The 11,048-nt window shown below is 50.7% G+C and overlaps 2 gene segments (V, D, J or C); both read right to left on the bottom strand.

The window, feature by feature from the left end:
• Positions 1-857: 857 nt before the first annotated feature.
• On the bottom strand, positions 858-1,389 carry LOC138401641 (immunoglobulin lambda variable 6-57-like). The segment is given in 2 exon segments: positions 858-1,195; positions 1,320-1,389. Coding segments are annotated over 2 exon segments (384 nt in total).
• A 171-nt stretch (positions 1,390-1,560) lies between these two features.
• LOC138401642 (immunoglobulin lambda variable 1-40-like) lies at positions 1,561-9,739 on the bottom strand. The segment is given in 4 exon segments: positions 1,561-1,588; positions 5,906-6,212; positions 9,282-9,584; positions 9,694-9,739. Coding segments are annotated over 4 exon segments (684 nt in total).
• Positions 9,740-11,048: the final 1,309 nt, after the last annotated feature.

The raw sequence follows: 11,048 nt of genomic DNA on the forward strand, positions 1-11,048 counted from the left end.
TTTTCCCCCCAACATCAGAGACTTTTACTTGTTTTCTTGCCTAATTTCTCATTGATTTCACTTTCAATAGAATGTTCAATAGATATGGTGAAAAAAGGAACATTTCTGTCTTGTTTGTGATTTTAGGGAGAAAACCTTCCGTCTTTTACAATTGAAAACAATATAAGCTCTGAGTGTTACCTAAAATGTCTTTATATTTATTATATATAACATTTAGATATATATATATATATGAAATACGGAAGTTTGCTTCTGTCCTTATTTTATTGTCAAAATATTTTCTGCATCAATGTAGATGATCACGTTCCCACATTAATCATTCTATTAATGTCGTGTTATGGAGTTGGATGTTCTTTTATTGAACCACCTTTACATTCTTGGACACATCATGCTTGTTCATAACGCACAATCCTTTTAATATCCTGCTGGATTCATTTTGCTAGTATATGCTAAGATATTTTTCATCTCTATTCATACAGGCTATTAGTATTAATATTCTTTTTCTTTTAATGCTTTTGGATTTGATATCAGGTAATGCTCACTTAATAGAATGAGTTACGATGTATTCTCACTCTTGCTATTTGTTAGAAGAGTTTGAGAATGACTGGATGTTATTCTTTAACTGTTTGTGTTTGTGTGGTGTTTCAGAAACTCTGTTTTAAACTACACATATACCCTGTGGACTGATTCTAATGATATTCGATGACCAGCCTTCAAGATATGGAAGGACAAATTGGTATTTTGTCAGCAGACACACACAACTCAAGTGTTGAGGAGGGACAGGGAAGAGCTGCACACCCTGGTGAGGACAGGATGAGGGCAGAGCCGGGGCGAGGATGCTCTGGGGGGTTCTTGTCTCACTTCCCCATGGTCTGGAGCACTGTGTGACTGTCGCTGCTATCATAAGACTGGCAGTAGTAGTCGGCCTCGTCCTCAGACTGCAGCCCAGAGATGGTGAGGGAGGCAGAGTTGGAGGAGCTGTCGATGGAGCCAGAGAACCGATCGGGGACTCCGGAGGGTCTTTTGTTGTCCTCGTAGATCACAGTGGTGGGGGCACTGCCCGGGCGCTGCTGGTACCAGCTCACATAGTAGCTACCAATGCTACCGCTGCTGCGGGTGCAGGAGATGGTGACCTTCTGTCCTGGAGACCCCGACACAGAGCTGGGCTGAGTCAGGACAAAGTTGGCCAAAGACCCTGCATAGCGGGAGAAACACAGAGATCAGTGAGAACAGACCAGACCCCGTTTCCAAACAGGAGGGAGAGACCATCTTCCCAGGTGACATCCAGAGCCCTCCCTGAGTTCCCTGCAGGCAGCCACCTGTGCAGTGAGCGAGGAGGGTGAGGAGGAGCGGAGCCCAGGCCATGGTGGGGACACCCCAGGCTGTGCTTCCTGAGCTGACAGCCAGGACTGAGCCCACCTACCCTCCTTATCTGTCATCCTAATGCCCAGGGTGGGAGGTCTCCATGCAAATTTCTTCCTTTCTGGAAGCTGCACAAGCCCCACCTTAGACTTCACACTAGCTGTGGCTGAGAGATGGAGACACTGTCCAGGGGGAGGGCTACACCACACACAGGACACAGGGACACCTGCAGGTGGGGCAGGGGAGACAGCTGAGGCCCTGGGGAGCCTGAGCAGGAGCTGAGACCACATCGCCCTCTGGTGGTCGCGGAAGGCACAGCGGCCCTGGGAAGGGGGCCACCCTCCCCACCCCCACCCCTCACAATTCCAGCCACTGTCCCAGGGTCTCTGCTCAGCATCCTGTGCTCCCTGCACTTAAACCTCCAAATCTGTCCAGTTGGTCCAACGGCCACTACTCTGGTGAAGACATTCTGATTCCCCTTCTGTCCTTGGAGGTGTGAATGTCACAGCAGAATGGGCTGTGCGAAAGGAAAGGGAGGGGAGGGCTCCGCCTTCTCCAGGAGGGACCTCATGACCCGGGCTGCGAGCCCAGCACGGAAAGGCCTGAGAACGAGGGAGCAGCGCTCTGATCAGGGACCAGATTCCACCGTCAGAGACACCCTGAGAGCAGAAGGACCCTGAGGGCAGGGAGGGGAGGCCCCAGGTGCGAGTCAGGGGACAGTTTCACCAGAGCCCTTCGCCAGCGAGTGCCATGAAGGCAGCAGGGGGCGTCCGTAGACCAGGTGGGTGTAAAGGGGTCTGGAGAGAGACTCTGCAGGGCTGGCGATCGATGGCTGTCTGGGCTAGGGGAAGGTCAGGGTCGATGTCAGTGTGAGGTTCTCGTGTGAAGGTCAGGCGGGTGTCACGGCTGCCGCCCTAGGACACAGTATGTAGAGCCTGTTTTGGGTCCTGGGATGAAAGTTTGCTTCTTCCAGTGGTGACAACCGGGTAACAGGCAGTGGAGCAGGCGACAATGTGCAAGCAAAGCTCTGCAGTCCCTCGCCGTGGGCTGTGCTGTGTCAAGGGCGCGCTGTGTGTGGACAGTGAGTTGGAGGACGGAGACGGAACCTCGGGGGCCTCCACTGCCTCCGTGGGGACAGAAAGACCCTGAAGCTGCTTTTGTGTTCGGGAAAAACTGTCATTTATTTATGAGAGAAGCTACGCGAGCACGTGTGAAACGGACACTCACGAAGCACGTCCTCTCCTCTGCCCGGCGCCAGCGGAGCTGGGGGACCCGACGCTGTGCTGCGCTCAACCGGGGTCTGTCGGGGCTGAGGACGGAGAACCTGCTGCCAGCTCGCCACGGCTGGAGGATTTGGGCCCTGGAGGCAGCGTCAGCGTCCTCGTCCCTCTCAGGTCCCTCTGCCAGGTGACTGTGTCACACTTTCCCCTCCCACCTCTGACGTCACCCAGAGCATCCACCTTGTATTTGACGCTGGTTCATCTTTTGTTTGACAAAGTTGAGGACATAAATAGATAATTTTCATAAACTTTTGTATGCATCTTGCAGTGTGGGATTATGTGGAGGTGGGAAGACAGACTTTATCCAATGTCACTTGTTCATGATTTTTTAAATGCATGTTACACCTGGATTTGCCATGATTTCCCTATAATTTAATATCTACAAGTTTACTCTGAGATGTCTTCCCATACTTTAATATCTATATGTTTACTCCAATATATTTATAGATTTATATATTCATTCATCTGTTCCTGTAATAAATCGCTTTTAATTATGATTTTACATGTTTTTAGGAAAGATTGAGTATTTACCTTCTGACAGGGTCACAGGCTCCAAATGTGTGTAAGTTTTAAAATAAAGGAAGGACATTTGAAACATGGCTTAATGTCCGGAAAGGCATATATTGTACACATAAGTGAGGACGTTTGCAAAGACGAAAGTGCACGGATTTATTCCAGAGCGATTTCATGCTCAGAGGAAATGGGACCATGTCAGTGAATGCTCAGGTGTGAAGGTGGCCATGGTCATGTGTGTGTCTGCCCCACCTCCACCCTCCTTGGATGAGGGAGTAGAGAAATAAGGACACTTGGGAGGACACTTGGTATCCCCCATGGCATTGATTCCCATGCGAGGGGCACCTTCTCCGTGTGTGGTGGATGTCCACTCCCTGTGTCTACTCCACAGGGGACAGCCAGCCTCTGCCTTCTGTCCTGGACAGTCAGTGTGGCACTGAGGTTGCTATGAGAGGAGAAGCAAAGACAGAAAAGAGCAGGAGACGCGTTCAGAGGGGCGGGGAGGAATGTGGTCCTGGCAGGGCTGTGTCTGGGGAAACTGACCAAGGAGAGCGGGCTCTGCCAGGGCCCCAGGGGAAGTCAGGACGCTCTTCCTGTGCCTGAGAGTGACAGGTGTGTTAGGCCTGGGAGGAGCTGGTGAATGACCCTGAGGGACAGGAGCTCAGAGTTTTGGGTTCTCCTGGGGAGGCAGAAAAGGCAACATGGGGAGGACCAGGGGAGGGAGGAGCATCCCTGGCCGAGAGGAAGCCACCATGGGATGTGCACAGAGAGCCCTGCCCTCCAGGGGAACCTCAGGGACCTGCAGAAGGGGATGGAGTGAATGGCTGGGGGTGGGAGGCAGCTACAGGCACAGAAAACCTGTGGGAAGATCGACCAGGTCACAGCACAGTCTGATATCAGTTCAGTGAAGCCTCTGTGGGCTCACACGCCTCCATCTGTCACCTACAGCGTGACTTCCAATGTGGGAAAGTCCCACACCCTTCATCCTCTCAGGAACCTAAAGATCCCCTTTCCCTCAAAAGGTCCCTGTCCCCACCTGCCCTCCCTGGTCCTCTGGTCACTCTGGGCAGGGACCTGACTGTGCTGACTGACTTTGCTGCTGCTGCTCAGGTCTTCGCTTCAGTGGGAGCAGGTGGCAGCTCAGGAATTGCACACGGGCTGGGGGTGGGGAGGGGGGTCACCTCATTGGTAGTGGGACAGGAACTTACCTCTGAGCTGCACTTGCACAGCTCACAGTGTTGTCATGTGGAGTGTATATGACATGTGAATGTCCATGGGGCCCTGTGGGGACACTCAGCACAGCCTCCTGGGCTCCACACTGTTGACAGGGGACACCTGAGTCTGTCCTGTCCTTCTTGGTGGGTGGAGTCACCTCATGCAGATATGACCCTGCCATGCTCCTCTCCACTGTCTGGTGGGACGCTGGCCTGGACAGAGGGTCCATTTGGGTGGAGAAGGGAGAGATGACCTGAGTCACCCCCACGGGCTGAGGGAAGCCCATGCACCCAGTGTCTCCCTGGGGTGGAGCTGTCCCTCCTGCCGGAGAGTCCCACACCCATGGGGTCATCACCCCAGTCCCACATGAGGAGGCTCAGCCATTTCTCTAGTGAGCACCTAATGGGCTCCCTCCACCCTTCTCTCTCTCTCTCTCTCTCTCTCTCTCTCTCTCTCTCTCGCACACACACAGACACACTCACACACACCTGACCCGCAGCGCCCCCTGCTGGCCACAGACTCACAACCCTCTGCTCATTCGCACTGCACAGCTGAGCCCTCCTGGCAGATGAAGCTGCTTCTGACCTTTTTCCCACCTGGGGAGAGGTAGTTCGGGTGCTGGAGCCTTTGCTCCCCGGGGGCCCTCGTGTGGGGTCACCATGGACTGCAGGGATCCACGGTTGGCCTTCTGCATCCCCACCCTTGCACTCGCCATGCCCTGCAGGGACACCAGTGACCCCAGGGTGGCAGGTCATGGTTTCTACTCTCAATTAGGCTTTCCACACACTCTGCTCACACCTTCATAATGTCCCTCTTTATTGAATTTGTGTCTGTTGACCTCATTTTGAGTAGGCCGGCCTTTCCTGCAGGACCCCTAATTAACACTCCCAACCATGTTTACATCACAAATAGAGTAATTTGTCTAAATAAATTAACTGTACCATGCAAGAGTCATAATTGTCAACGCACTTGTTTCCATTGGAAAGATTCTGTGTCCTGAGCAAGGAACAGCTGTCCACATACAGGGGACCAGACTCAGAATGTCCTATGAGCCACGGTGCAGACATCCTGCAAGTGAATGGAGGTTCCAAGGAAGGGCTGCGGCCTCTTACAACGGGGCAAAAATGCTTGAAGTTTCCACCACTGATTCTGGCTGTTGCCACAGCAGTGAGGGCCCTGTGACCTCATGGGATTGTTCTCAGACTCTGACAACGATGTCAGCTAGAAAGGGCTAATTTTTCTTCTTTCAAGAGAGACACGGCAGTGCCAGAGGTTCTGGCTTTAGCACACTTGGATAAACAGGCAATATTTCAATATCATCATGAAGATTTTTTTTCCTTTATGAGAATTTAGAAACATTGAATGGAAAATTCAGAGTAGAGCATTTTTGAAGCCAGAGGTGCTTCCGAGTAGAGTGTGTATGTATCCCAGTTAGTTTCAAATTTCAAAATTGCATAGGATGACACCCTGAGCAGACTGAGGTTTTTGTCCCACTTCTCCATCTGCCTGTGACACTGTGAGAAGCACTGCTGTACCATATGGCACAGTAATAGTCAGCCTCGTCATCAGGCTGCAGCCCAGAGATGTGCAGGATCCCTGCATTGGCTGAGGCATCTTTGGAGCCAGAGAAGCGGCTTGGGACCCCGGAGCCCTGGTGCTTATCTGAGTCAGACTTGAACCTCAGGAGGCACCGGGGAGGGCTCCCTGGCTTCTGTTTGTGCCAGTGTATAGTATAGCTGCCAACACTGAAGCCACTGCTCAGGGTACAAATGAGTCTGACCGATGATCCCAGGGATGCAGAGAGGGAGGGCGGCTGGGTCAGCACAGGCTGGGACAGGGAACCTGCAAAGAGAGACACACGTGGGTGCTGAGGCCGAATCCAGGGTGAAGTTCTTCATGAGTCTTAGACAAAGGGGCTGACACAGGATGGAAACTGAGACTCAGTTTACAAGGCCTGTCCCCACCTGTGCAGTGAGAGAGGAGCACGAGGAGGAGAGGAGCCCAGGCCATGGTGGACACAGACCCTGGTCCCCACAGTGGGGCTGGGCTGCCCCAGGCCTCCTTTTGTCCCCACCCTCTGCAGAGGAGGGGCTGCTCATGCAAATGTGTTTCCATCCAGGGACCGCCCAGCCCCTCCCTGGGCCCTGGGCTGGAGCTCAGCTCTCCCTGCACACTGAGGAGGAGGCAGCTTTGCTTTGCCCCTTGGGGGAGCCTTGGGAGGAAGCACCTGCTGAGACCACACAAAGGGCCCTGCTCAGGGGACTGTGCCAGGCCAGAGAGGACACAGCTGCTGAGACCCCATCACTGAGCACAGGGCCCAGCACTGAGGCCTATGCTCCGTGGAGTCACTGGTCCTCAGTGAGCAGCTGTGTAGGGACCACAGGGCAGTCCCCCAGCGCCCCCTGCTGGTCACAGGCACACACCTCCCCATGGCCCAGAGACCTGAGAGCCCAGCTGGTCCCTGCAGATCCCCAGTCACTGTCTCTGGTCACACAGCCATGGGCTGACTCCCTGGTGGAGTGACCCCAGCACACTGTGAGTGATCACTGGGGTTTCTCACTCCCAGAAGGAGCCCTGGACTATGAGGGGTGCAATCATGTGCATATAAAGCTTTTTTAGGTTCCAGTCCCCCATAATTTTCTATATTCTATAAAAACCTAAATGTCTTTCATGTGCCATCATTGTAGGCACCACAGATGCTGGAATATTGAGCTGATGTCAACGGCAGGGACAGGCTGTGCAGGGGAGTGGGATGGAAGAACAACGTTCCGGGAATTGGCTCAGTGATGTGTTTAAAATTCAGCAACTCAGAAAACATTTCAATACTCACACAATGAGGATACTGACTAGACATGATTTGTGAAAAATTAGTAGTTGGTTAGAAATAACATTTACTTGTTCATAGTCTAACATATTTCTTAAGTTTCTGAAGTGAGTTTTTTCTTCCTAAATTTGTACTTTTTGATTATCTATGTCTTATATTCCCGGTTAGTATTTTGTTTTAGAGAGAATGCAATGTGTTTGTATTCCAAACATAATTTTCCTTATTTTTACTTTCTTACTCATATTTTTTATAGTTTACTAAGAAGGTCAGTGTGACATTTTAATGTTTCTGCAGAAATGTTGATGCCTGGACACATGAATGGAAACACCATCCCTTCCTCTCTGTATCCCAGATGCAAATCTGCACACAAATGGTCCCAGACTCCCAGACTCGGAGGCTCTTTTGGTAAATAACTATATCCAGGATCCTCTGATTCCATCAGGCCTCTCTCCTCAAGGTACCCAGAGAGATCCTTCCATTCAGGTCTGGCAGGTCACCCTGGGATTAAACTCCATCCTTCCCATCGATGTAGTCCACCTCTACCCTTACTTAAGTCTCTATTTTATTCCATCTAAAAGAATTTCCATTTTTTCATAGAACACTGTTTTGCATTCTCTGTCATGAGGGTGTCTAGATGCTGATGGGCTGTTTGGCCACTGATGCTGGCACCGTGTGAGCACAGAGAGAAGTGACTGCAGTCACGTCCCAACCCAAGTTCCAGTTCCCAGTGGCACATCCCCTGCTGAGGCACCAGGGGACACTCACTGGATCTGCTGTGTGTCCCCCGTGGTGAGTGACAGAGTGGCATGCTCAGGAGCAGGCTCTAGAACAGGCCTGGAGCCCTGAAGCTGCAGAGCCCAGCGTAGGTGGAGTCTGCAAGATGCTTTATCTCCTGGGCCTGGGATGGAGGTTTCACCTCACTCTGCCCATTCCACTGTCTGTGGGAGAAGCTCTGCTCTTGAACACACATGTTCTGCTTCGTGGAGGGGAGCAGGCTGAGTGTGGGACTCAACACGGCCTCAGTCCCAAGTGGCCTGAAGTCAGTGACTCATGAAGGGCCTCAGACCTTCTGCTGCTCCTGTGTGACTGGAAGCAGGATGGCGTTTGCATAGATCCCCAACACCACCAGCCACTAGGGAAATGCAGTCAGGTCTGGAGAGATAGACCAGTGCAGACCCACTGGGGTGGCTATAAACAAAATGACAGGTAATGACAAATGTTGATGACAATGTGGAAAAATTAGAACTCTTATATATTATTCATGGAAATGTAAACTGGTTCAACCCCTTTGAAAAGCAATCAGACATTTCCTCAAAAACAGTAATTATATCACCCTAAACATCCACTCCTACCAAACCCAAAAAAAATACACACATAAGTCCGCAGGGAAATTTGAAACTTCTGTACAAATGTTTATAGCAGCGTTACACATAAAATGGAAAGTCTTAAGCAAACTGAATGTCCAACAATTCATGAATGTTTAACAACCTGTAGTATATACATAAGAGTGGAATATTTTTTGGTAATAAAAATAAATGAAGTAATAAAGTAGGTCTTGATATATTTCATATATGAAAGTTAACCTAATAAACATTTTCATGCATTAATTTGCTAAGTCATGTAGAAAACAAAAATTGGATTTATAAGACACAGTCTTAATACTAGCTAATAATACTTAATACACAGTAATAATACTAGCTATTACTAGTAATTGTTTATTTGTAGGTGATAAAAATATTCCAAATTCATGTTATGGTGATGGTTGCACAACTCAGTAAATACTAAAGAAAATTTGAAGTGTACATTTTAAATGGGTGGAATTTATGACATACACATTATAATATATCTTAATAAAGATGATTCAAAACACAATATGAAAGCGGGAGAGGTCACTGGCTTTGGAAGGTCCCTGCCCATTTAAAGCAGGTCTGTGCTCTGAGAGGTAGATCTTCAGATGTGACTGCCCAGGGGTTGGCCACAGTCGATCTTTCCTCTGGCGTTTGTCACAGGCAGTCATGACAGTGATCACAAGAAAGCAGGGGCAGGTTTTTGTCTCAGTTCCCCCTGTGTCTGCAGCACTGTGGGACCACGCAGGCTGTCATCCCAGGATGAACAGTAATAATCAGCCTCGTCCTCAGCCTGGAGCCCCGTGATGGTGAGGGAGGCCGAGCTGCCAGACTTGGAGCCAGAGAATCGGCCAGGAACCCCCGAGGGTCTCTTGCTATTTTCATAGATGAGGAGTTTGGGGGCCCTTCCTGGGAGCTGCTGGTACCACTGCACATAGTTACCCCCGATGTTGCTGCTGCTGCCCGTGCAGGAGATGGTGACCGTCTGCCCCGGGGCTCCAGACACCGAGGGCGGCTGAGTCAGCGCAGACTGGGCCCAGGACCCTGGAAGGGGGAGAGACACAGACAGGGTGATTCTGGGTCTGGAGACAAGAGGACACAGCAGGGCCCCAGGGTCTTCCCAGGGCCCTTCCCGTGGGCCAAGTCAGGTCACCTGTGCAGTGAGCCAGAAGGGTGAGGAGGAGAGGGGCCCAGGCCATGGTGGAGACTGTCCCGAGTGCTGCCTTCTGTGCCCGAAGCTGAAGCAGCTTCCCCAGGATTGTCCTTCCCCTCTTCATACCCTGAGAGGGGAGGCTCCCTCCATGCAAATCACCCCTATCTTTCTGCCCCCACCCTGGGCCCTGGTCAGGCCCCTCTGCCTGAGGGTGTCAGGGGTGGGCAGGGGCGGGGCTGTGTGGTCTCAGGGGGTGGGAAGGTCACAGCTGTGCCCTGAGCAGAGGGCACCAGGCAGGGCAGATTGCTGTTCCCAGCTCTGGTCACCCCACAGCTCTCAGGAGCAGGCCTCGAGCACCCCCTGCTGTCTAGGCCCCAACACACCACTATGTGACATGGTGACCAGAGTGTCCCAGAGCCAGCCCTGTACTCTCCCCAGTGCCCTGTCCACTGCCCTAATCTCATATGACACTGACTTGTGAGAGCCGTTAGGAACGACCCTTCAATACACGAGGCTAGGAGAAAACAGGGTTTGTACTGAATGAGGAGTGCTGTCAATCTTCTTAAAAATGAATACATTCTAAAAATTTCTCACCAAAAAGAATATGCAGTATATATTATTTTGTCATAAAAAGAATAAAGCTTAGCAGAAAAGATAATTCAAACTACTTAAGCCACAAAACAAGAAACAAGAGTTTGTGTCTGACTAGACACTCGGGCAAGTATTGTATGTGCCCCAGCCTGGCATGTGTGCGTGTGTGTGTGTGTGTGTGTGCCAGTGTGCGTGGGGTGTGGAGTTACTGGGGAACACCAGGACCGTCAGCTTGGCCTCTGTGCCAGTGAATGTGTCACAATGTGATCCTAGTACTGTGAGATTTTAAATGCACCAAGATTTATATTTCTAAAAAAAAACAGTGAATATATAGTCACCTAAATAACACAGGTCTGTAAGTTTTTGTGAAAGAAAATCTACAGTGCATTTTAATTTTGCTTTTATAAGCATAACTTATTTTAATTATTGTTTTAAATAATATTTGTTTTTTACCTTGCAGTGTTTAAATTTTTCTGTTATTACATTGTAGACACTAATCTGAGCCACTGTGCCGTGATCTGGGCTGTGCCAGTACCGTCTCCTCTCTGATGGTGCCGTGACCGTCACAGTGAATTGTGATTCCCTTTTTCTCCCACCTGAATGAGCAGGGACTCACCCAGGCTGGGCAGTGTCTCTTGTAGAGAGGACGAGGCAGCCCGTGTCCCCTCCCTGCCCCTGAACTTTCTCCCTGGGGGCTGTCCCCAAGCCCTCAGGCTGAGGACAGAGAGAGGAGCAGGGCCACAGCTGAGTCCCCAGGTCAGCCC

This window comes from Eulemur rufifrons, chromosome 21 (assembly GCF_041146395.1).
Source record: "Eulemur rufifrons isolate Redbay chromosome 21, OSU_ERuf_1, whole genome shotgun sequence".
In the NCBI taxonomy this organism is placed as follows: Eukaryota; Metazoa; Chordata; class Mammalia; order Primates; family Lemuridae; genus Eulemur; species Eulemur rufifrons.